Source organism: Halichoerus grypus, chromosome 12 (assembly GCF_964656455.1).
Source record: "Halichoerus grypus chromosome 12, mHalGry1.hap1.1, whole genome shotgun sequence".
Lineage (NCBI taxonomy): Eukaryota > Metazoa > Chordata > Mammalia > Carnivora > Phocidae > Halichoerus > Halichoerus grypus.
In genome coordinates, this window is record NC_135723.1 from 62,233,336 (window position 1) to 62,261,278 (window position 27,943).

At 39.7% G+C, this 27,943-nt stretch overlaps 1 protein-coding gene across 1 annotated transcript; it reads left to right on the forward strand.

The window, feature by feature from the left end:
* Nucleotides 1–27,274, forward strand: LOC118539892 (proliferation-associated protein 2G4-like). The gene is given in 8 exon segments (XM_036098808.2): nucleotides 1–151; nucleotides 1,592–1,798; nucleotides 9,641–9,759; nucleotides 13,016–13,097; nucleotides 21,525–21,620; nucleotides 25,930–26,094; nucleotides 26,097–26,302; nucleotides 26,305–27,274. Coding segments are annotated over 8 exon segments (1,836 nt in total). The 3' UTR covers nucleotides 27,115–27,274.
* The last annotated feature ends 669 nt before the right edge of the window (nucleotides 27,275–27,943 follow it).

The following is a 27,943-nucleotide window of genomic DNA, read 5'->3' on the forward strand; positions in this document are numbered from 1 at the left end:
ATGCAAATCAGCCACAGATTTCACACCTGTCAGATCGGCAAAAAGACAAAAAGACTAAGGATGCAAGCTATTGGCGAGAATGTGGGACCACAGACACTCTCACATACTGCTGGTGGGATTGTCAATTACTACAACCACTTTGAAAAACATGGTGGCGAAATCTAGCTGGGGTGAAGATGTACACACCTTATGACCCAGAAATTTCACTTCTCAGAATATATTCTAGAGACACTGTCATGTATGTACACAGACAGCATGTCCAAGGAGGACATACTTTAGCTTTGAAAGAGCCAACTTGTCCATGAACAGGAGCATAGAGAAATAAAATGTGGCATATTTGTACAATGAAATACTATATAGCAGTGGATATGATGAACATGCAAGACATTGAGCGGAAAAGGGAGGTCATAAAAATGAAAAGAGACGTGAAGCATGAGTAGTAAACAAATAATCCTGGAGCAGCCTACAGATTTTTCAGAATGAATAGAAGATCTTGGGGTGGACAGGTGGAGTTGTAATATCTATGAAGGGCAGGAGATGGGCTACAGCCCAACCAGACAAGGAAACAAGAACAGTGCTCTACATATAAAGCTTCCCGTGTCAAAGTCATACCTGACCTCAGCATCTAGAAAATCTCCATTCCCTGGACTGGTGAAGTGGCAAAATAGTTTGCTCTGTAAGAGAAGAAAGTCACTCATGAAAACTTGAAATCGTATGCCTGCACCACAGTAGTGAGGGATCTCACACGTACCAAAAACATAATGACCAAGCTCCATGCTGAATAATCAACATAAGTTATCATCAAAATGACAAAATAATACTAGTGTAATAAATGACTCTGTTTACCACTCACAAACCCTCATTGAAAGGAATACTAAATAAAGGCTGAACTTCAGAAAGTAGGAAAATGAACCCAGAAAGACCCAGAAGGAGAATGAAATCATGAGGAAACAAATAAGTAAATCTAAATAAAATGTCTGTAAAAGCAAAACTGCAACAATTATAACTAGAAGAGTGGCAAGGCAGTTAAAAACAAGTTAGAACTAAGATATGAGATCAGAAGAACCTGACAGAATGAGAATGGGGAAGTGGATTTAAAGCTTCTCAACGGCACACAATTGTAGGATAGACAGATCTGATATTTAGACTTCATTACATGAAATAGACTTGTTAACTCTCTCCACAACTTCAAAATAATTCCTTTATTAAGCTTTTGCCAATTGATTCATTTGAATATACTATTTTCCGTCATGATTTCATGACTCATTTTAATACAGACTTACATTAGAAATTAAGAAAGGTTATAAACAAATGAGCTAAGATTTCAGTTCAAAATGTAAATCCAAGGAAATGGAATAAATAAACAGTAAAAAAAGTTAACGATACAGGAACTAACTATACAATAGAGAGGATCAACAAAATTAAATCCAGTTCTTTAGAGATATTGAAAAAAAAATGCTGGTTATATTGCTCAGGAACAAGAGAAAAGAAACAAATAAATAATATTAGAAATGCAGCAGAGTCATGACTATGATATAAATCATAAGAGAATATCTTGAAAACCTTTATGCCAATAGATCTTAAAATTTAGGTGAAATGGAAAAATTGCCAGAGTTGGCTGCAAAATTAGTAGAAAACTCTAATATCATCAAAGAATTTAAAGCATTAATGAAAATCTACTCCTCAAACCATCACACTCGGTTTTATCAGTGTCAAGGAAGTGAAAACATCTGTCTTATCCAAATGTTCCAGAAAATAAAACAAGAGAAAAAGGTCCCCACCTGCCTCTATGGGCCTGGTAAATAACCTTGATGCGGGAAACCGACAAGAATAGCATACGATAGAGAAATTATAGGCCAGGCTCACATGTGAACATTGACACAAAAAATCCTGAATAAGTTATGGTCAAACCAAAATAACATATGCAAAAAGATAGAACCAGGAAGTATTTATCCCAGGAATGCAAAACTGCTAATAGACCTATGGATTAATAGTGGGCTGGTGTTTCCCTTACTACCTAAGATCTAAAGGAAATATCTCACAGGAAGTTCTTAAAGCCTCTTATGGGAAATCCTAAGAAACACTTGTGAAGTTTTAAAATGCAAGGTTAGCAAATTATTTTTAGTTTTACTAGCCAGTGACTTCTGAATCCCATTGTATTTCCTTTTTTAAATGTAGTTCTTGCTGCGAATGAGCGCAACAGAATTATAGCATGGCATGGCTGGAGCAGATCTGAGAGATTATGTAGTTAAACCTGTCATTTTAGACCTAACACACATAGAGGTGAAATCATATGCCCAAGGTTACACAGTTCATTGGAGGCAGATTCAGTTTGATGACCTAGGTAAACTTAGGGCTCCAGTACACACAAATGCCAAGGGTCCCCCACAATGCTGACCCATGGATATGGACAATTCCATCTCTGACTATGTGATGGATTAACTTATTGGACAAACCCTGTCACCTAGAACACCTGGAAAGGTTGGAGATGATGTATACATATGCGTGTACATGTGTGTATATACATGTACACGTATGTATACATAAATGTATGTGCATGTGTAGACATATGTACATATGTGTGTATATATACACACACGTAAGTGTACCAGAATATATGTAAATATCAAGGCACAGTCAGGGCAGCAAGAAGAAAGCCAGGGTTTGGGGCATCAGGACCCTGGAGAGAAAATAAGCACATGGAGGTAAGCCCAATTTCTCTCCAGGAATTTGCCAATTTCCAAGAGCCTGAGGCTGAGAGGTTGAGAAGCTGGGCAGAACTTTGGGGAGACAAAAAAAATTGGAATTCAAGGCCCTCTGTGAGTGGCGGGTCCTGGTAAACACCCCAAGCTATCCCTTGGAGTCATTTTGGACACCTGAAGGACTATATGTAAGAACTATAAGTTAACAGAATTTAACCAGCCCTTACGATGGAAATAGCTAAATTCCATATTGGACTAAAAGACACTGTCCCTACCTACCTGCCATCCAGAAGCAAAGTAAATTATCTCTGGAAGAAAATAACATCACTCTGAGCCTTGAATTTTTTTCATACACACTGCCTGCATTTAATAAAAACTTCTCAAACATAATTAGGGAAAAAAAAAGAAACAATGAAAAACTGAGGGGAAAAGTAGCAACAAGCCTACAGGTGATCCAGATGTTGGAGTTACTCAACATAGACTTTCAATAACTAATTAGTAAGTTCAAGAAAATAATGACGAGGGAGTTCCCCGGGCAACTATAATATACATTTTTTAAAAATCACGTGGGAATTCTAGAACTTAACAATACATAAGAAATCAAGAAATTAATTAAATTAAGAAATAAACAGATGGGTTCAACAACAAATTAAATACAGCCAAGAAAAAGATTAGTGTACTGGAAGTAAGGCCAGTAGAAAATATCTGCCTTCAAATATAGAAAAATAGATGAAAAGCACACACACACAGAAACATAATGAACAGAGGAGGCACGGTGGGTGCTTGAGGTGGGACATGGTCAGAATGCTTCAGGATTGCTCACCAAAGCTGCATCTCAGGTCAGAGGTGGGCCCTGGGCATGGGGCACCAGCACCGACCGAAGAATGGGCTACAAAATACAGTGGTACTATTATCCTCCAATGAAAGCATAAGGATTATCCAAGTAGATTAAAGAAACAACCACCATATGCTACTTACAAAAGAAACATCTTAAAAATAGGATGCTGAAAATGGAAGTCAAAAGATAGAAAAAGATATATTCGAGTCCTATAAAGTAACACCCTTTTATAAAAAATAAAAGACTCAATCCATTTAGGAAGATGCAATCATTCTAAACGTGTATAGATTTAAAATACATAAAGCAAAAATGATAGAAATAAAGCTAATCAGGGCAAAACTAAGTTAATCTATTCATTGGGGAACATTGGCACATTCATAAAGAAAGAGTGTCTACTATCTACCTTGGGGAATTGTCCCCAAGGTATGAAAATGAGGGTACAAGACATCTCTCATGGTGCTTGGAATTTCACATATTAGGATATGTGTCTTTCTTTTTGATTTATATATTTGAGAGAGAGAGAGAGAGAACGAGCACGTGAGCTGGGCAGGGGGTGGGGGGCCCAGAGGGGGAGGGAGAGAGAAACTTTAGCAGACTGTGCGGCTGAGCATGGAGCCTGATGCGGGGCTCGATTCCAGGACCCTAAGATCATGACCTGAGCTGAAACCAAGAGTAGGACACTTAAACTGACTGAGCTACCCAGGCGCCCCTGGGATATGTTTCTTAAAGTAATTTTTAGTCTTGGGCTTTACACCTGAGCGTAGAACCTTGTAAATGAGGACATTATGGGCTTGGGGGATGGGAAGTGAAGCAGACTCAGGGAAGGACACAATAGATTCGTTTTATACTTTCTCCATGTCTTAGCCATGCCAGTTTATACCTGGAATCTGCATGGCCAGTTGTTTTCCCCTCTACATATAAGACAAACGTTTGCACATGCTTTGACTCTCATTTCCAGCTTCTTACAAACTCAGATACATGCCTACCCTTGTCAAGTTCCTTCCAAACATCAGGTAGAATGATTATTCTCCGCTGTCTTACTTAGAACCGTTCGGGTCATGGAATTAAAATTTACACTGTTTCCACTCCATAAGGCAGCATCAAACAATGACATCTAATTTCCTATGGCCATGTTCTTTGTAGCTAATTGTCTTATAAAACTGAAATATTAAAAAAAAAAATTTTGACATGTGCATACACTATTACTGTTTGAAAATCCTTATTACAGGTATGCGTGTATTGTGCTAATTCAGAGTTTTGGGACTTCCCAGAGTTGAAACATGCCGCTTCTCTCTACTTCATACAAAGTCACTGCTAGCCTGCAGTCTTTCACCTCTCCCATCCGGTGTGATCGGGTATTCCCTTTCCTTGGGTATTCCGTTTAAAGGAATGTAGTGGCTTTGAAGCTAGGCAAGGGACAGCCCTGCACCCTGCCTCAGGTACACAGGAGCCCCTGTCTGTGTGGCTTTACCTCTGGAACGCCTTGTGTCTAGCTGTTAAGAGTTTCGTTCTTGGAGCACAGAAGACTTGAATATAAAACCAGCTGACAGGTGCTGGGCGAGGCTCTCACCTCTCTGAGCCTCAGTTTTCCTCATGTGTCAAGGAGGGATAATTTCCATCCCAAAGGATTATTGTTTCACTAAGAAAAACTCATATGGAATTCAGTGGTGGCAAAAGGTCAAAACGCAGTAGTTATTACTATTCAGAGACTTATTTGGAAGGGTCTGTACAGAGGCCCTCCAGGACTAGGAATTTATACGAAGGGAGAAGTGATGTTTGGGGTCTGTTTGAGGTCGTCATGCAAGGGGATGGGTGATTCTGGCTACAGCGTGGTGTCCATCATGCGGACTGTCCTGTAGCCCAAGTCTCACGCCTTCCACCTCATCTCAGGAGGAGCAGTATAATAGAGAACAAGTACAAAGCAGAACAAGGGCTTTAAGTTGGCATGAGCAGAAGTCAGCACCGCTGGGTGGTAGCCCCAGGTATCAGGCGTGGCACGTGGCAATGTAGACACTGTCCACATGTAGCCTTAGTGTTGGCGTGAGTTGTGGACATGGCGGCATGCTATGGGAGCCGGGGGACCACCTCCTTCAGGAGCTCTGGGTCCCGTCCGCAGCAGATGCATCACAGTCACTGGAACAGGCGGAAATAGGTATGACAGATGCACTAGCTGGAAGGACCCAAAAACCAAGGTGGAGGTATTTGAAGTCATGCTCAAATTTCCACCATGCAGTAAGTGAAGGTCGAGCCAGAGAAAAATGGACTCTCCCCAGGCTGGTCTGGCTGTGTGAACCTTCGCATCCTAAGTGATACCTCCCAGGTCTCTCCATTCCACATTTCATGTTCTAGTTCCTCTCTGGAGGGCTTGCCATCTATTTTTTCCCTGTTTATATGTGTCTGGCTATCATTTATGTCATTCTTAGAATATGATTAACCACATGTCATGTACATGGATTTGTTATTAGCCGGGTTTCACTCAACCTTTGTAGTGTATAGAATATGGAATAAATAGCTTTCACACTTTCTCACTTTTTTCTCAGCATCTTTTCCTCTCCCCTCCCCTGACCTGCTCCCTGAATCCCTGTAGCCAAATATTCTTGCTTTTCCCTGTGAATCTTCTCTTTTCTTGTAACTATATTCTATCACTTGCAATCTGCCATCGTAGTGATGTCTTTGCAGATCTCTCTGCGTCAATGTGAGCAGACTTGTGGATCAACCGTTCACTTCTGTACGGGCTGACAGAGGCTTCAAAGTCATTCCAGCTCTCTTTTGTCTTTCATTGTGTTTCCCAAAGCACTTCTTAAATTTTTTACTTAAAATTTTTCTAAGTTAAAATGTTGAGCCTATTTATTAAAAAAACAGACAAGGATCCCTGGTGTTTCTTAGTGCCAAATGATGATTTTAGCAGTGTCTTCACCAGCACAGTGAAATTTGGTGTAATTGTAATGACAACCAAAAGCAACATTTTTAGAAAAGTGGGAGTTCTTATTTTCAAATCCAGAATGAGGTTAGGTACACATTATATTTCTGAATTATTAGTTTTTTATTTATTGAAAGTTAATAAAATCACATGTGAATAAAGAATGAGAGAAAGAAGGTAACAAGAGGCAGGAAGGAAGGGAGAGAGGGAGGGACCATCATGCATGAATAAACACTTTCATTTGAACATTTAAAATCACATAACTTTCATAGTCTTTCTCAGAAGAAACGATGGAAACAAGTCACGATGGACTGATGGAATGGGAACATTCTGAAAGTCATGCAGCAGCTCAACCATTAGCTTTTGGAATGTACTTAGGCTGGGGGGGGGGGTCACCATTCTTTGAACAGCTTTATGTGCCGGGGCACTGGGTTTGGTTCCAGAAAGTGAAACACTTGACCTCTACGTCCATTGAAGTGTTTTCAAATGTAACTCTTAAACAATGCTTATGCGGGGGACTCTGATAAGAAAGGATTGCCTTTCCGGGGATGCGGAGAAAGGGGAACCCTCCTACACTGTTGGTGGGAATGCAAGCTGGTGCAGCCACTCTGGAAAACAGTATGGAGGTTCCTCAAAAAGTTGAAAATAGAGCTACCATATGATCCAGCAATTGCACTACTGGGTATTTACCCCAAAGATACAAAAGTAGGGACCCAAAAGGCTACGTGCACCCCGATGTTTATAGCAGCAATGTCCACAATAGCCAAACTGTGGAAAGAGCCAAGATGTCCATCAACAGATGAATGGATAAAGAAGATGTGGTATATATACACAATGGAATATTATGCAGCCATCAAAAGGAATAAGATCTTGCCATTTGCAACGACGTGGATGGAACTGGAGGGTATTATGCTGAGCGAAATAAGTCAAACAGAGAAAGACATGTATCATATGACCTCACTGATATGAGGAATTCTTAATCTCAGGAAACAAACTGAGGGTTGCTGGAGTGGGGGGTGGGGTGGGAGGGATGGGGTGACTGGGTGATGGACACTGGGGAGGGTATGTGTTCTGGTAAGCGCTGTGAATTGTGCAAGACTGTTGAATCTCAGATCTGTACCTCTGAAACAAATAATGCAATATATGTTAAGAAAGAAAAAAAGAAGAAGAAGAATGTAGCAGGAGGGGAAGAATGAAGGGGGGGAAATCGGAGGGGGAGAAGAACCATGAGAGACAATGGACTCTGAAAAACAAACTGAGGGTTCTAGAGGGGAGGGGGTTGGGAGGATGGGTTAGCCTGGTGATGGGTATTGAGGAGGGCACGTTCTGCATGGAGCACTGGGTGTTATGCACAAACAATGAATCATGGAACACTATATCTAAAACTAATGATGTAATGTATGGGGATTAACATAACAATAAAAAATTAAAAAAAAAAAAAAAAAAAAAGAAAGGATTGCCTTTCAAAGTAACAAATGGCCCTGACTCACGAGTTTGTGCCTAGCTATTTTTCTACGTGATGAGAGGTTTTGGCACACTTGGCTCTATTGTGGTATCTCGTACTGCCATCAAGGAGATGGTTTGGACAAGAGAATCTGTTACAGGGTCGAGGTGTGGTTGTTTGGCCATGAAACAGAGTGGAAACGATAAAACAGAACACAGCAATACAAAATCAATACAGCCTGAGCTCATAACCTCATTTACTTTCTTATATTCTGAAAATTCATGAAAATCTTCACAAACGATGTGAGCCTGTGTCAGTCCTGTTGGATCAGCGCTCTCTCCGATCTATAGCACAATAACGTGATGAAATAAACTGTGGAGCAGAGGGATATGCGTTCAAACTGCAGAAGATATAATCATCTTTAGTGACCTGGGACCCATCTTCTTTGGAGTAGAACTGAGGTGAGGGAGAGAGGATAAACAGGATACTGAGATGTGGGAGATCCAGAGAGGTAAATAGAGGCCCCAAGCAATGGTGATGCTGAAACAGAGGCCAAGAGATGAATGTCTCCATCCTGACAGACCTGGGCATTTGCTTTCTCTCATGCCGAGGTGGTATCACTGCAAAGGCAGCCATCTTGGCGGGGAGTCCATGAGCTGTGCCACAGAGCTCTGCCCTCACCTATCCCTTCAGTGGATCTAAAGAGGGATGTGAGAGAAGCAGTCCTTTGACTTTGAGTGGTGGCAGATACAAGGAGTGGGCAGAAGGACAAAACCTTTTATTCCTCCTACTCTTCCAGGCTATGACTCTCCTTCCTTCCAAATCATTTATACTGGTCCAAATTCTTCAGCTCAAGAGCATGTTTAGCCTCTTTGCCACATTTTTCCATTAATATTGACCTTCACTTTAAGAGTCATATTGATTTCATATTGAGAATATATATGCGCTCAACATCTTTATAAGATCTTTGTTTTCTTTTGGGGTGCCTGGGTGGCTCAGTTGGTTAAGTGACTGCCTTCAGCTCTGGTCATGATCCCAGGGTCCTGGGATTGAGCCCTGCATCAGGCTCCCTGCTCGGCGGGAAGCCTGCTTCTCCCTCTCCCACTCCCCCTACTTGTGTTCCCTCTCTCACTGTGTGTGTCTCTCTCTCTCTGTAAATTAAATAAATAAATAAAATCTTAAAAAAAACTTTGTTTTCTTTTCACAAATACTTGAAATTCTCATAGAACATGAACATGTCAGCTCAGTTACTTGACTTTTTTTTTTTTTGAAGATTTTATTTATTTATTTGACAGAGAGAGACACAGCGAGAGAGGGAACACAAGAAGGGGGAGTGGGAGAGGGAGAAGCAGGCTTCCCGCAGCAGGGAACCTGACGCAGGGCTCGATTCCAGGACCCTGGGATCATGACCTAAGCTGAAGGCAGATGCTTAACGACTGAGCCACCCAGGCGCCCCTCAGTTACTTGACTTTTTTATTTCTCCAGGAGATCAAAGTGATAAATAATGAGTGAGATATTTATTGCTTTCTCTTTTTCCCTGAATGTCTTACCCCCTTTCCAAAAGCTGCATCATCCTGCCAAATTTAGGTCATGGAACTAAACAGTAAAATATATGTACATATAAGTCACCTTATAAATATAAGTGTTTTTGGTCTAAAAGCTATTTGTTGCCCATAAGCTGTATGTAGATGATTGTCTTTATTATCTTACTCTAAGGGATTCTCTCTGTTTTTGAGCTTCCAACTATGGAAGAATTGAAAACCTTATTATCAGTTTAGAGGAGAATTGTGAAATTAACAACTTCCAGACAAGACTTCTGAGGAAATTTGGAGAGTTTAAGGAATTTAAGACTGGGGTGAAATCTAGAAATGGGGTTCTCATATTTGAGGTTACAAGGGGCATTAACATTTCTGCTCTGACCCTTGCTCCCTCACACAATGGCTGGAATAGAATAGAAGTAAGGCCTCAAAGAACCATGGAATGGGGGTTCACTTCCTTGTCCTGAGTCCTGGGTAGCCTCTGGTGGTCCCTTAACCTTTAACCTTTCCTCAACTGTGAAAGGAAGAAGCTCATGGCTCCATTCTAGGGCTGTTGTGAGAAGGAAATGAGATCACCCACTTAAAACGAGCAGCTTGCATTTGTGGGCGAGGCAAATGCCGTATATATTCCAAACGCTGTATATATTACCTTATTCAAAATGACGGCGTGGAAGACATGCTGTGTCCATCACTTGGCAAGTGAGAAAAGGGAGGCACAGAGCTGAACTTTGCAAGTCTGCGTTCTTAACCACTCTTTACATTGAGAGCATTGACTCGAGCACAATAAAGTCTCATTCGAAGAGAACTAGAAATACTATTATGCCTTAGCTTTCCTTTATTCCCAATCTTCTCAAGGGTGTCTTTGGAAATTCTTAAAGAAACAGAACGAGTGGTGTTAAAAATCACCTTATGCATGCAGTAAGTGTAGGAGTGCATTTGAAAGGAAGTTATATAATAATTACCAAATGTAACGCATTCAAAAGTGATTGTGAAAATAATACCTCGCAATTATGATGGAGTAATTGAGAGGTGCTGCTGAGGGAAAGACATTTATTTCTTTCCTTTGCTCCCGAAAAACTAAGGATATTTATTTATCTATTTACTGGTTTGCTCATTTATTGGCAGATGGGGCGTTATTGTTCAAATTCGTGATACTTAATTTAGGAGTCGGAAGGGTGACGCCTCTCATACAATGATCACAGCCTTTAAAAGTAAATTTCCTATTGTCAGACACCCAAATTAACTGGCATAGATATATGACAAATTGTGAAACAGTTGATTAAACCGGTTGCCAAATAAGAACTCCCTTCAGATAATAACTCGGCGCTCAACACATTTTACCACAGACTATATGAAAGTCTTTATTTAGCAAAATCAGAGATCAAGATTGTTATCCTACATTTACTTTCTCGAAGATAATGTGATTATAATAATAACAATGTGATGAGCTTTGGTATGAACAGCTTCTGGGCCCAGTTCACTAGAAAGTGCATTTATTTTTGCCAGTAAAGGATGTGATTACATAGTAGAAAAGAAGGTGGGTTATTGATTTTTTTTTTTTCCTAAAGACTGCTTATGTTCTAGATGATGACCACAAAAGTCAACTGATAGTCTCAAGGCTACACAGCAAAGGTGGGCCAGGATCCAGGACTCCTGCTTGCTAGAACTTGTTCTTCCCGTAACAATAAATTACCTCCTTATTTTTTGGATTCCTCATGCTTAGTAAGTCCATAATTCTTGGAAATATGCTCCAGTAGAGACAGTTTGGGGCCAGATTGGTGCTGGAGGTGCTTTCTTCCCACATGGGGGCAGGCCTAAAGGAGGAAGGACAAGGTGGGCTCCCTCCTTCTGCGCATTATCAGTGACCTTCTCCCTGCTCCTACATGGCTGATGCACCACGCATGTTGGTTTTCATGACATCCCCCTGCTATATGAACCAATGTAATGGTAATCTTCACTTAACATGGTCCTGATTTAACATAAGCTAAGCGGCATCATTAGAAATAATGGTAACATTTTCCTCTTCTTTCCAACAATTGTTGTATTTGCTAGAACTTTCAGAAAATGTTAAATAATACCATGAAAATGAACATTCTGATTTTATTCTTGATTTCACGGCATCATGAAATATGTTCTGCCCCTCCTCAGCCTTGCACTAATGTGGTGGAAACTGGGGCTCAATCTCAGAACTCTTTCTGCAGAACATGAATGCTGTTAACACACCATACCTCTACCCTGACAGCTACCCACAACAGCTACTGCCAACTGGTAGGAATGAGCAAAGGTGGAGAAAACCATTTGCCATTCATACTCTAGAGTTTTGCCATGCGTGGAAAGTGCTCTCCTTTATCCCATTTACTTACGGATTTCTTCTATTTTTATATTTTTTCTTTTTCTTTCTTAAAACAAGGCTTGCATATATGCAGCATTTTCAAAGTGATTACATGCTTTTTGTTTCTTTGTTTGGCTATTACAACCATGGATTACATTAATTTCAAAACATTAAATCATTCTTCAGTTTCTGGCTAAGCTATTTTTTGGCCATGGTGTATATACTCTTATATTTGTTAATTTTTAATTAGGGTCTTAGTTTCTGTATTAGCAAGTGACATTTACCGTCAGTGTTGTGCAACTTATTTTAAGGCCACATTTTTAGTGTCAAGGCTTTGCTACCTTACTAACATCATTTGAGGAATTTCCATCTCTTAGTATGCCCCTGATTTATATAAAATGTATCTGCTATTTACAGGGTCTATAGTGCTGTCTCTAAAACCATCTGGGCTAAGTGATTCTTGGAATGTATTCTCAATTTTGTCCATGATTATTGATATATTCAAATTTTCATCTTTGTTTATATTTTGGTCATTTACATTTCCCTAGAAAATTATTCATTGTATCTGCATCTTCACATTTAGTTTCAAAGAATTATAGCTAGTATTCACTTACAGTGGCTACAGTCTCTTACCTATACTCTCTATTCTAATTGTGAATGTTGCATATTTCTGTATTTTTATAATTTTTACCCATCTTAGAATTGCCTATCTCATTGGTCTTAACAAAGAAACAATTGTTGCATAAATTTATTAATTCTATGGACCTTATCATTTATTTTATTTAGATGGAGGTTTTTTAAAGAATTACTGCTCCTATTTTTCTATAAAATATTTTTCTGTTGATTTTAAGTGTTTTCCATATTTCAATAAATTTTTCTTTATTACTTTTACTCATTGTTTTATTTCTAACATTTATAACACTTGTTCTTTATCCATGTAACAAGGCCCTCTATTTAAGCCTTTTTCTTTCATTCTCTCTCATAGTAACATAGGAACATGTTCTTTTTGTGTTATTATTGCTTACTATCACACACTCCATTAATTTAAAACTTTTTTTGTCATTTTATTTTATGTATATTGTAAATATCAGCAAAGAATGCTCTTAGCCAAAAGTCAGAAATCAGAACTAACCATAGCTTAAGCAAATAAGTGTAGTGTCTTTTGCTCCTCTATTTTGTTTTGTTTTGCCTTTTAAGACCTCTAAGGCCATAGATTCTTTTCATATGCCATCCATCTTTAGCATGTTACTTTGTTGCCTCATGTTTGCAAGATGAATACTGCAGCTCTGGACTTCACAAGAATTTCTAAGCCAAGACAAAAGGGTAAGAATGGCACCAGTTATGTTAGTTTCTTTCATCTGAAAAGTAAAAACTTTCCCAGAGCCCCACACTTCCCTGTCATTGACTAGAACTGTATGACATGACCAGCCGTAGCTGCAAGGGAGGCTAGAAAGTATTTATCTGTTTTGGAGTCTCTACTAGAAGATGAAGAAGAATGAGTTGGAAATATCTGGTTAGTTAACCAACTAACTCTTGTCTGCTGTAATATGTCTATCGGAAATAAAAATTATGATTTTTTTAATGCAATCTGAAATGTGGCTTTTAGATTTATTATTATAATTGATTTTAATCCTCTCATTATACTTCTCCCCCTTTTTATCTTTTAGTATTGTATAGAAGATAATTTCTTTCCTTTTTCTCCTCTCTTAAAATTTCTACTAGTAGTTAATGTTTATTGAAAAAGATTCTTAACCTGTTTTTCCTATGATAAGATTCAAAAATTGAATTTTATCTTCAATATCCCATTATTTAAGAGAAGTAATTACTAATTCCCAACTTTCCCTTTTGTTATACTTAATCACACTCCTATTACCTGACTTATAAGAATATTTGAGATTTAGATCAGAATGCAGTATTCTGTATTATGCAGTTCATTGGTTTTCAGCATATTCATAGAGCTGAGTGTCCATCACCACAGTCTATTTTTGAACACGTTCATGACTCTAAAAGGAAATACACAAAAATGCATTATATTATTACTTTTTCCTTTGTATATATTTTTTTCAGTATTTTCATTGTTTCTAGCTAGATTTTTTTTTTTATATTGCATTATTTGTTTCAGAGGTACAGGTCTGTGATTCAACAGTCTTACACAATTCACAGCGCTCACCATAGCACATACCCTCCCCAGGGTCTATCACCCAGCCACCCCATCCCTCCCACCCCATCCCCCACTCCAGCAACCCTCAGTTTGTTTCCTGAGATTAAGAATTCCTCATATCAGTGAGGTCATATGATACATGTCTTTCTCTGATTGACTTATTTCACTCAGCATAACACCCTCCAGTTCCATCCACGTTGTTGCAAATGGCAAGATCTCATTCCTTTTGATGGCTGCATAATATTCCATTGTACATATATACCACATCTTCTTTATCCATTCATCTGTCGATGGACATCTTGGCTCTTTCCACAGTTTGGCTATTGTGGACATTGCTTCTAGCTAGATTTTTAAATGTTCTTTAGGCTTCTTTCTTTTTTTAAATTTTATTTATTTATTTGAGATAGACAGAGAGAGATAGCAAGAGAGAGAACACAAGCATTGGGGGAGAGGGAGAAGCAGGTTCCCTGCTGAGCAGGGAGCCCAACACGGGGCTCTGGGATCATGACCTGAGCTGAAGGCAGAATAACCAACTGAGCCACCTGGGGAGGGGCCCTTAGGTTTATTTCTAACTTAATTAGTTGCAATATTTAAACCCAGCGTTTCATAACCTTTGTTGGCTGGAGAGTGAACTCAGCAATGTATAACAGAAAACTTAAATAACAGTTGCTTAAACAAGATAGCTATTTTTGTTCTTTTGTGTAGCAAGAAGTCTAAAGGTAGGGAAATCGGAATTGGTACAGCAACTTCACAATATCATTGGCTATCCAGGATCTTTTATACCATCCCTGGGATGTGGTCTTTTTTCTCCCGCTCACAAGATGACTGCATTGGGTGCAACAGATACGAAGGAGGGGCCCTAGGAAGGAAGGAAGGAAGGCTATCCGTGTATCAGGAGAGGAATACTTTCACAGAAGCACTGAGCACACTCTGCTTACATCTCATTGGCCAGAACTATGTCTGGCCCAGCCAGCTCCTATACACACCCCTCTTCCAGAGAGACTTGTGGCTTTTCGATGGACACATTGCCAACATGAACAATTAGAAAGGGAAAATCAATATTGGGTAGGCAACAGTCTTGCCACATTCCTCTTTTTTGACCCCTTCTTAGGTTAGTTGAAATAGATCATCAATTAATATTTTTTAAAGAGTATATTTTAAAATTTCCTATGTATCTGAAACTATAGTCCCATGCTTTCACAGGTAAAAACTCAACTTTGCCTCAAATCATTACATTTCCCACTCAGAACCCTGTATTTATTTTCTAAAGCTTCATTGAGACATATCTTACATAGCATAAAATTCCTGCATTGAAAGTGTGTAGTTTAGTGATTTTTAGTGTATTCATGAAACTGTGCATCCATTGCTGCAACAATCTATTTTAGAACATGTTCATGACATCAAAAGGAAACTCCATTCACATTAGCAGTCACTCTTCATTCCCCTCCTCTTCCCAGTGCCTGGAAACCATAATCTACTTTCTGTCTCTATGGATTTTCTTATTTAAGAAATTTCATGTAGATGGAATTATACAATACATGGCCTTTGCAACGGACTTCTTTCACTTAGCACAATGTTTTCAAGTTTCATCCATGTTGTAGCATATAAGTACTTCATTCATTTTGTTGCTATTTGAATAATATCCCATTGTTTGGATGTACTACATTTTATTTATCTATTTCATAAAATTACCATCCCATTGATGGGTATTTGACTTGTGTCCACTTTGGAGCTATTATGAACCTTTATGTGCAAGCTTTGTGTGAATATGTTTTCATTCTCTTAGGAATATACATAGCTAGGAGTGGAATTATTGGGTATTAGGATAACTTTATGTTACCTTTTGAGAAAGTATCAAACTGTTTTGCAAAGAGGCTGCACCATTTCACATTCTCACCAGCAGAAGAGGAGAGTTCTAATTCCTCCTCCTTCTTGACAACACTTGTTATTGTCAGTCTTTTTTTACTATAGCCATCTTGGAAAGTATGAAGTGGCATTTCATTGTATTTCCCTAATGACTAACAATGTTGAGTATTTCTTTGTGTATTTATTGGACATTTAAATCTCTTTTTTGGAGAAATATCTATTCAGAGGCTTTCCCCTTTTGGTTATTTGTCTTCTTATTGTTGAGTTGTAAGAGTTCTATATGGTATACATATTCTGGATACAAGTTTCTAGTCAGATATATAATTTGAAGATACTTTATCCCATCATATGGGTTGTCTTTTCAGTTTCTTGCTGGCGTCATTTGATGCACAAAAGTTCATACTTTTGGTGAAGGCCACTTTGTCTTTTTTGCTTTGTCACTTAAGCATAAGAGACCATTGTCTAACCTAATGTGACAATGATTTCTTTTATGTTTTCTTCTAAGAGTTTTATAGTTTTAGCTCTTACACTGAAGCTTATGATCCTTTTGAGTTAATCTTTGTGTCTGGTATGAAGTAGGGGTCCAAATTCATTCCCTTGCATGTGGATATCCAATTGTTCCAGCACCATTTGTTGAAAAGACTAATCTTTCCCCCATTAAATTGTCTTGCACCTTTGTTGAAAATCAATTGACCATAAATAGGAGGGTCCATTTCTGGATTCTCAATTCTATTCCATCAATATGGAATATGTCAAAATGTCTATTGTTACACCATTACCATATTGTCTTAACTTCTGGAGTTCTGTAATAGATTTTAAAATCACTGAATCTCTCAGCTTTATTCCTCTTTTTCAAAATTGCTATTTCTAGGTTTCTTCTCACTTGTGCCTCTGACTAAAGTGCTTTGTTTTGAGGAACATTCCTCAGAATGCAGTGTACCACCATCAGCCCTCTCCTACCTAGCTCCTTTTTCTATCTTGGATTTTTTTCTGGAATTTTCAGCCCCTGTATGGATGTGGGAAGACGAGACAGGGAAGAGAGCAGGGGTTTATCCTCCAGCCACCTTCCAGAAGACTTCAACCGCACAGAGGTGGAGAGGATGTCTCATTCCTTCACAGTTGTAGGCTTCACAGCACCAGGTCAGGGGATCGATTTGGGGAGACACACAAGCATCTTTCTCCTTCCTCTTCACTCATGGTCTCACTTGGTTTCATAAAAGTCTCCTTTAACGAAACCTGGGTAGATTCCTTTCAACCCCATTCCACCTTCTGTATAACTGACGTTTGCCCAGGACCTCCCACTATGACTATTAGACTCTGTTTATGGCCAGCATCTGTCTTGGTTGGTTTATGCTCATGTCTGATGACAATATTTTGAAGAATACCCTGCTCATCACACATGTCAATTACCCCTAGATACCAAGATGTGATTACCTTTCAGGATAAGCTTTGCTGCTGTTATGAGCTTTCATCTAAGCTGTGCTTTAGAACTGTAAACCAGGTGCCACTTGGCTTTGGAGCTCTCCATTGGATGGGACATGAAATCGTGGTGTAGCTGCAGTTTCTGACTGCACTGAGTAATTTCATTTAATAATCATTTTGATTTTCCCTCTGTGTAAATTTTCCCTGAGAGGAGGTTAGGCTCATTGGGAGGTGAATTCATTCTCTCAAGTCATTAAGGTTCCAGTTAGTGCTCCGCAGCTATAATTAATTAAACTATACTCAACTTCCCTAAAAATGAAATTCTCTATATCCCCAGTGAATTTGAGATTCACGCTGCATAGATTGAGGCATGAATATGCCAAAACCTGAATTTTTCTTGAAGCTTATCTTACCTAATTTTTTTTTCTTTTTGCCTCCCAGTCTGCCTTGATGAAGGTATCTTGTAAGTAGGGGCATGAGGAAGGTGATGTTTCATTTCTACTTTTGTACTTCACAGAGTTTTTTTGGTTAATCTAAATGTCCTATCTGGTAATAACATCTGAGAAGAGGGTGATAGACAGTAAAAAGGAGGAAGTATTCTTTATTTTAATTAAAATGCTAACATAAGGCATGATCATTGAGTGATTGCATTACAAAGCAGCTACTTGTTCTGCCATAGTTAAGTGTGATTTGATGCGTCCATTATGAGCCTCTCTTCTCAGGGGTTTATATCTTGGCCAAAATAGTCCCTCCAGGCTGAAACTTGGCAGACAACTCAGCCTAATTACAGTCATTTTCCTTTTTGGATTAAGAAAATGGAATTATTACAGTGCTTTAAGCCCACCCATCCCCATATTTTCAAAGGTCTGTATTTATATCATCATAAATTGTGGGCTTTTGATCCTTTCAAATAAGATGGCAACTTAGCAAGAACCAAAGGAGTTCTTAGTACCTGCAAGCAACTTGATCCAGGCATTCCACACAGAGGGACTCATCCTTCTGCAAGCGATTGTAGCCAAGAGTCCAGGAAGTCACTACATTAGTAACAAGGTTCGTGGGGGTGTCAAGAAGGCCGGTGCTGTGGGTTTTGTTACCTTCAGTAAACAGGCAAGGTGTATCTCCTACTCCCAAGTCATGAGTCCACAGCCCCACCACATCCCTCCCTTGACTTTCAGCTGCCCTAGAATTGTCCTTCCACACGTCGGACCTCCATGTTCCTCATTCATCTTTACCCATCAGTAGGGGTGGACAAAATTCAAGGGGGTTAGTGGTGATTAGTGGGTTCTTAGGGTATTAATAGAAATCCTGGGTCAGCGAATCTTCTCTGCAGGAGTCACTTATGTTGTAATCTTGGAGACCTCAGGGATCAGTGGCTTTACCACCTCCAGAGGGTCAGGTAGTGATTTGTTTGCTTCCATAAATTATCATTGTATTATTTTTGCCACAGTTATTTGACATATAGATCACTATGGATAGTATTAAAATTTTCATCATTCCTTAGGTGCAATAAGTGAAATTGGACTTAAAATTCTACATCTTACCTTTTCTATAACTCAAGGCATGTCATGTCCTCTTTGAAATACTTTCACTTTAAGTGAAAATATTGTAGATAGTAGATGGAATGCTTTTGCAACTTTTAGATAGCTTCCCTGACAAAAACCACAACCTACCATTTGCAAACTTTTGTGAAGAAATCAGTGTGGTTTCTGCAATTTACAGCTTGGAATTCCCTGGGTTCTTGCTTGTAAATCTATCTAGATCTATGCCATGAATATGTAACATGCAGACTGATGCTGAATGTAGCACTGTGATATAAATAGGTTTCTTGGGCTTTTCAGAAAAGCAACAGGAGTTAAAAAAAAAATTCAACTCCGTTTTCTGCACTGTGCAGCCCATTAAAGAGACTGTGGAATCAAAATGCTGAAGATGTTAGACAGAAAATGTTGCTGAATCAGTCCCTTTGAAGAGGCTGGCGCGAATGAGTCACGTGGTGCGGAGGGAGAAGAAGCTGGGCACACTCCTAGCTGTCGAAGGTTTTATTTACTCGGAAGGTTTGGTATTTGTGTGAGTGCAGTGAACAAATAAGGTATGTCAATGATACATACAAACAAAGTTACAGCAATTAAATTAAAAACTAAAAAGGTTTTGAATGTTAAAACCAAAAACGTTTTAATTGAACATAATTCTATGGAAGACAATTAAATTACCACTTTGGAACAGAAGCACAAACAATGTGATAATGAGCTATGGAACCAAAATTTAGAACAGATAAGCTGAAAAAATTACAGGTACCCTGGTGTAGGAAATGCACAGTGCTGATGATATGAAAATATGAATTATTTATGCCTTCTTTAAATGTAGAATGTAAATTTGCTTGGAATTAATTTCTGTTGGGAAATCACTACACGGTAAACATGGCTGTCTCTTAGGGTAATATTTTTCCTCCTAAATGTTATTATTATTATTTTATTATTATTGTTGTTGTATTGGGAAGAAGAGGAGATGAAAAAATACTCAAGATTGAAACTGCCAAGTTGTGGTTACACTGGAAAATTAAAATTTCATTTCTAGGCAACATGGAATGTAAGCAGTTACAAAGTAAATTATCCTATGCTTTTCAACAAAGGATACCACACTGAGTGTTATGGACTGAATTGCTTCCCCCTCCACCAAAGATTCATGTTGAAGCCCTAACCCACAATGTGATCATATTTAGAGATGGGGTGAGGGCCCTAACCCAATGGGACTGCTGTTCTCATAAAAGAGGAGGATCTCTGTGTGTGTATGTGTGTGTGTACAGAGGAAACGTCATGTGAAAATGTAGCAAGACCATGGCCTGCTGCAAACCAGGAAGCAAACCCTTTCCAGGAATGGAAATGGTCATATCTTGATCTCAGATGTCTAGCCTCCTGAACGCTGAGAAATGAATTTCTGTTGTTTAAGCCACCCAGTCTGTGGTGCTTTGTTATGGGTGCAGACTAAGACACTAGGTCAGAAAGATGCACATTTAAATTTAATTTGAAGGCATTTTTATATTTACTAATGTTCATCCAATGAAGACCATAAGGGCTTTTGTTTTTTTCAACCCTCTGAACTGTGTGCGCATGAATGCCTGTATGTACTGCCCCTCAATTACTTCTGTTTATTGATTCATTGAACGTATATTGTTGTTTCTTCAGAATGGGAAAGTCAATCTGTAATCACTATAAACATTGTTGAGATAGTTTACATTCTTTTTCCCTATTAAAGCTTTAAACTCTGATGTGTATTTACATTTTCAACCCCTCTTCACTTAGACTAAGCACATTTCAAGTGCTTGTAGCCACATGCGGCTAGTGGCTCTCATACTGGACAGTACAAGTTTAGATTGGTTCAAATTAGTTAGTCTCATGCAAAAGTAACATGGAATAAGTCTACCATACCTATAAGAGCATAGTCAAGTGATCAGCCAATAGATTCTTGGGTCTTCTTAAATATGTATACTGAATCATCTCAACTACAGACTATAACTAATGGGAGAAAAAAAATTTATGATTATCTAAGAGGCATGGACATGGGACCACTGGCTGTGGTCTTGGGTCCTGCGCTCTGTCTTGACTAACATCTTCCTCCTTAACTAACCTTCCAGGAAACCTCAGTAGCTCCTCACCCCAATGCACTTCACAGGTGGGGAAGCTGAATCCAGAAAAGGAAAGCAATTGGTTTGAGCAAATTATACAGTTAATTAGTAGCAGAACTAAGACTAAGACTCAGGTCTTCCAGCTCTCTATCCGTTAATCTTTAATAAACCATGGCATTTCTGAATTGATGCCAAAATGTCTTTGTAACCCTTACCAAAATAACTGTACTTCAGAACATACACAAATCATATAAATCACATGTGGGGGTGGTGGGAGGGGGAAGGTGGGAAGGGATTTAATGAATAAGTTTTGTTAGTTAACATAAATATGTACTAATTTATCTCAGCTTCTCAGAATATTTTTAGGCTCTCTTGCCATTCATTTCTCTTGTCTATTCTGGCTGAAGGCCATGTTCTGAAGTCCTTTGGGCCAGATGGACTAGCTGTGAGGTCTGGGCTTGTAATTTCTCTGTGACTCCGTTTCCTCAACCTATACAACAAGAAGAAAAGAGGTACTTCCTCATAATGTGGTTGGAGGGATTTAATAAAAAAAGACATTAAAAACACAATAAAATCTGGTACATATTAAGCATTTAATATATGTCAGTTGTTATGAATGGATAAAATTGCCACATAACTGAGTTTCAAATGATGATGTTGATTACTTCTTATTCTCTTCTAGTAAGAGATTACTTCTGGCTGGAAAGTCTTCCCATCTTCCCTTTGAGAGTGTTGGTGGGAGGCAAATGTAATGGGGGTCATGTTCTAGAGGCAAAAGGTAATAGATGCTTTCTCTCATACTCTCACTAAAGACACTAAAGCCAAACGCTCGCTAAGAGCAAGAGGAGAGTATGTGAGTGCCCTTGTCATTAGTGAAGGGTTGGCTGGCTACTAGGAGCCAGTCAGACTTGTATGGTGTCTGCCAAGTTCTCTCTGAGTCTCTCTGCTGCCCATCTCCCCCTACTCCCCTGCCTTAGCTTTACCTGGACCTTCTTCCCATGAGCACCCCTTGTTTCTTCCACATTGAACATCTCAAAATTCTATCAACTCATCAACCCCTTATCCATGCTGTGTCTTTGCACCTAACTTTCCCTCTGCTTAGAACATTCTTACCACTCCCCACTCCTCCTGCCCAACACCTCTCTTCACCTTTTCTTGGCTATGTACAACCTCCGATGCCTGCTCTTCCTTGAATTCTGAATGCTCTTGGGCCCCTCCGGCATTTTGTTCTGACCTGTCAAGTTACCAGAAGATGTGTGTTGAGTCTCTCTTCCGCACCAACAGGGGGCTCCTTCTGGGTGGGGACCCACCTTACTCACTTCGCCATCCCCAGCTCCTAGCATATGGCCTGGTGCCTCCTAAGTGCCCATGCACACGGGTTAGATAAAGGAATTAAGGATCCTGCCCACAGCTGACCACCATTCTTACCATTATAGCCCCAGAGCTCTTTCCCTTCTGTGCTCAGAGTCTGGAGCTCCATTAGGCTTCCAAGTGTAAATTCTGTCTTTTAATTATGAACCATAGAAAAATATGTGTGTGAATGTGGGTATATTTTTAACCTTGGGTGCTTGCATTCTTTTTATCTTTGCCTGTCTTGGAAATCTTTGCCTTCCCTGTGATCACACCTCTCTCTCTCAATAAATGGACATGAAAGCGAAGACGTGAATATTTTTATCTGACATTATTTTGGAGCTTTGCTTTCCTGTTTGTGGCTGTTTCCTTTTCATGGACCATTAGCAGCTTCCAAAGGCAATATCCTTTCACTGTCACACTAGGCCATGGGGGGCCATTTCAACAACTTCAGACTAGGGCATTAAGTGTAATTCTGGATGAGAGTCAGCACATAACCAAATAAAAATAATAAAGGGAAAGCTTGTAGGAGCCATTTGGAACGCTGTCCCGCGCTGAATTCATTTGCAGCCTCGCAGAAACCTACCCATCACCGGTGATCAGCCCCAAGCCCGACTGTACCTTATTTAATTGTAAAGTATTTCATATCCTCAGAAACAGCCCTGCTCATTTGCTTTTCCTTTTTTGGAGATTGTCTTGGTGGAATGCTGAGATCCTAATCAGTGGGAGAAGAAGAAAATACAGGTTTTTATTTTAGCAGAAAAAAAAAAGGTGCATTTCTTAGAGCTTCTCTCCCTTTCTTAAAATGAGCATTTAGGAGGCCTCTTTGGAAATTCTTCTAAAATAGGTCCTTAGCACAGGGGAGAAAGAAACAGAAAAGCAAGGCGAATTAAGCTCAAGTGCCTAATTCAGCATGAGCCACTGCCACCCCTGGTCTCCACATGGATGGCAGCTGCAGAAATGAACTGGGGAAAGCCAAGCATGGGAATTGGTTTCCAGGCCAGTGTCCCTGATGGTCAACCCACTTGAGAGTGTCCTCAGGTCTAGCCAACCCAAGGAAGTTCAGCCTACATCAGTGTATCCCTAACTTTCCTGACACCAGGGCCCCTCAGGGAGGCCAGTTGTTAAACATACTGATTCCCAGAGACCTCTCACCTTGAAATTCTGACTTAGTTGGCCTGGGGAGGGTAATGAGAATCAGTATTTTAAGTCATTCTGGATGAACCTTATGATCTGGCAAGTGAGAAAACACTGCCCTAATTTATTTATCCATTCTCTAAACAAACTTCTTTGATATCCAGTTTTGTACGAGGTGGTGTCCTAGAAACTGTGGGGACAGAGCAGGAATAGACGTGGACCCTGCCCCCCGGGGAGTCCACAGTCTAGAAGAAGGTTGTGGCACTTCCAGAAAGCTGCCAGTTCATGCTTTTGTCTTCAGCTTTTCTACAACTCAGTGATGCAGGTGAATAAATGCTGGTGGTATAGTCACTCATCAGGTAGTCAAGAAATGCTTGTAGAGTTTTTGTGCAAGATGCCATTCCTAAGACCCGAAAGGGTCACACCCCGGAGCTGATCCTTCAGTTCAGAGTATCTAAGGACAGCCTACATTAGAAGACCAGAGATGACTCATGAATCTGTTTAACTAAATAATGCTAGTACAAAAATCATAGCTAATATTCATCACATGCTTATTATGTGCTGAGCTCTGTGCTGGACATTTTCCTCTAAGCTCCTTTAAGTGAAGGACTGTTTTGTTCATTGTTATATCCCCAGCTCCTAAGACAGGACCTGGCGCATAGTAACTGCTCAATAAATATTTGTTAAATTAATAGGTAAATATATTATTAGCTGACATAATCATCAAGACAGTTCTCTGAGCTAAATACTAAATACTCCAGATATTCTAGAACTCTGGGAGAACTAGAGATTCTGAACCCGGAGATTTGGAAATATAGAGAATCTCTATTTTTATCAAGGTCTTTGAAAGATTCTCCAAATCAGCCAGATTTGGGAAGTAGGAAATTGGGCCCAACCCCCTAACAGATATATAAATCCCGTGGGCTACATTCTCCTTTTTTGGCTTCTCCTTGAACATTTCAAGGACAAGAAATTCACCACTGATTATGCTAGCCCATACTGTAACCCGTACCAAAGTCCAATCACTTTAGTTGTAGAAATGCTCTTCCTTATGATTACCTGAGTCTGACCTTTTCTTCACTACTTCTACCCTGATTTCCTCTCCAGGTAAAGGATGATGCCTACAACATTTATCTCCCGATCACCATGTATAAATGAAGAATTGGATCATACCATCATACCATGATCTAGAAACAAGGGGAATGCTGAATCCACAGCTGATCCTAGCTGAGAAGCTTAAACCCTGGACTCATTAGAAATCAACACTGTGCTCTGAGTTTAGGAAATACATGGACCCAAGTCCCATAAACTCAGGTTTGAAAATTGACCAACATATTAATTATATGACCTTGTACAAATTCCTTGGACTCTCTGAACTTCAGTTTTCCCATATGTGATGTGTCAATAATAAAATATGCTACCATGGGGTGGGTAAAATATAATAGGTAACAATAACAAAAACAAAATCCATATGTAAAAGTAAAATAATATCACATAAAAAACATAGCTAACATTTTTCGTGTGCTTATTATGTGCTGAGCACTGTCTCAGCTAATATTCCCTTAAACTCCTTTGGCCCATTTTGTTTGCTTTGTTCATAGTTGCATCCCCAGCACCTAGAACAGCATCTGGCTCATAGTAACTGCTCAATAAATATTTGTTGAATAAATGAGTCAACCCATTCGCTTACCCAATCTTCAAAATAGCTTTGTGAGCTAAATGCTACTGGTAACCCTATTTTACAGGTGGGAAAACTGAGACTGGTTACTCGTTCAACCAGGAGGTGATGGAAAGGGAGTTTAAACCCAATACATTCTCAATGCAATTTATTATGTGTTTTTTACCATTCGTTGCTAATGTTAGTAAATGTAACATTAGATTTGTATCCTTATGCTTGGTGACATCTGTTGCTGGAGAAGGAACACATGAATTTGGTTGTGGTACTGGATCTTAACCTGTCATCACTCCATCCTATGGGTGAATGTGCATTTTCGGAAGCTGGCGGCACCAGACCGGGGCAGCGCTCTTTTCGTCCAGCTCCTGGTGGCCTCGCTGCCTGCTTTGTGAGATACCGTGCTTTCCCCAGAGCCTTGGGTTGTCTTTTCCTCCCACTGAACAGTCACTGGGAAAAGCGAGAACTCTGAAACTGCTGGACTGAAAATGAAATATGCAGTGGCTTCGGGCTATGTGTTCCCTTTGCTGGGAAGCACCGCCAGGATAATTGTTTCTACAAAAAGAAACTACAACTCTCGCAAAAAAAAAAAAAAAAAAAAAAAAAAAAATCAAACCCTCTGTTTGCTTGAGCCTATCATAAAGCATTGATGGTAATTATAGAAGCTGATTGTGCGACAGTTTCGTTTAACTTAATTGGCAATTTTTTTAAGCCGCAACACAATAAAAATAGTAAAGAACGAGTCAGGTTCTAGAGTGGAACATTTAGCTTTGGTGAAATGTCAAAGATCTGTACACACTGCCAAAGGTGTGGGAAAGTAACTCTTGGCTGTCAGCTCTGTTATTTAAACCTTTGCTCCTCGTGTTTTAGATTCTGTTTCCTGAATGCAGAGTCTGATGTGGGCTTTTAGCCCATTGTGGCTAAACAGGTCTTTCAGCGGTTGTGGGAAGAAATGTGCTCCATAAACTAATTTGGAAACATGAGAGTCCTGTGTCTAGGAGAGGTGGCTTTGCAAGACGACTTGGGTCTTTGGTGGCAGCATCCTGCTCAGGTGTGTCAGTACTGAGCCTGTATGAGAAAGGTGATGCCATGATTATGAAGAGACAGGGAAAATTTTCAAGAAAGAAAAAGAAATGAAGAAAGGTATTGCCTTTCCCACCAGCATTTCAGTAAATAACTGTGTATGTCACTTTTCCCCTTTGAAGAGCCACCAGGACTATATTCTCAAGGAAGGTGACTTGGTAAAAATTGACCTTGGGGTCCATGTGGATGGCTTCATCGCTAACGGGGCTCACGCTTTCTCGTGGTGGATGTGGCTCAGGGGACCCAAGTAACAGGGCGGAAAGCAGATGCCATCAAGGCAGCTCACCTTTGTGCTGAAGCTGCCCTACACCTGGTCAAACCTGGAAACCAGAACACACAAGTGACAGAAGCCTGGAACAAGGTTGCCCACTCGTTTAACTGCACACCAATAGAAGGTATGTTGTCCCATCAATTGAAGCAGCATGACATTGATGGAGAGAAAACCATTATCCAGAATCCCACAGACCAGCAGAAGAAGGATCATGAAAAAGCTGAATTGGAGGTACGTGAAGTATATGCTGTGGATGTTCTTGTCAGCTCAGGAGAGGGCAAGGCCAAGGATGCAGGACAGAGAACCACCATTTACAAACGAGACCCTTCTACACAGTATGGCCTGAAAATGAAAACTTCATGTGCCTTCTTCAGTGAGGTTGAAAGGCGTTTTGACGCCATGCCATTTACTTTAAGAGCACTTGAAGATGAGAAGAAGGCCCGGATGGGTGCGGTGGAGAGCGCCAAACACGAACTGCTGCAGCCATTTAATGTTCTTTATGAGAAGGAGGGTGAATTTATTGCCCAGTTTAAATTTACAGTCCTGCTCATGCCAAATGGCCCCATGCAAATAACCAGTGGTCCCTTTGAGCCTGACCTCTACAAGTCTGAGATGGAGGTCCAGGATGCAGAGCTAAAGGCCCTCCTCCAGAGTTCTGCAAGTCGGAAAACCCAGAAAAAGAAAAAAAAGAAGGTCTCCAAGACTGCAGAGAATGCCACCAGTGGGGAAACATTAGAGGGGAATGAAGCTGGGGACTGAGGTGTGTCCCATCTCCCCAGCTTGCTGCTCCTGCCTCATCCCCCTCCCACCACACCCCAGACTCTGTGAAGTGCAATTTGTCTTCTCCACCCAGAACAGCTAACAGAGCAGGATCTCCCTGCCCCCATCCCTGTCCCCATCCTAACCCCTTCCAACAACAACCAGCTCCAACTGACTCTGGTCTTGGGAGGCCAGGCTTCCTAGCCACTGAAGACTACTTTAAATAGAAAAGAGAAATTGAATAATGAAATCAGGAGTCAAAAAAATAAAAAATAATAATAAAAGAAACTGCTTATCCATGTTTTTCTGTTACTATACATGTGTGTGTCCATAAATGATATAAAGTAGTGATGTGTTTAAAATTTACATAAATGTTATCATATTCTATGTTTCTGCCTTCAATTTCATCCAACATTAACTTTTTAAAGTTATCCATTTGATACAGAACTAGATCTCGTTCATTTGTTTTAATTTTTTTCTTCCTCTCTCTCTACCTCTGTCTATCATCTATCTCTCTATCATCTATCTATATCATCTCTCTCTAGAGATATGAGATCTCTTTCTCTCTAGAGAGAGAGATGAGAGTTTGATTTATTTCTAATTTCTCACATTCTCGCCTTTAATTGTTCAATTCGATTAAAATTTATTTTTGTATAATGTGTGATACAGAATTTCCACATGTCAAAGTGTTGCTTATGGAAAAGAACATCATTTCCTCTACTGCTTTATAGTGCTCCCCTGTTCTATTTCCAGTTCTGATATACCCATAGGTCTGCTTTTGGCCACTCTCATAATCCATTAATCTATGTCTCTGTCTCTGAACCAATAT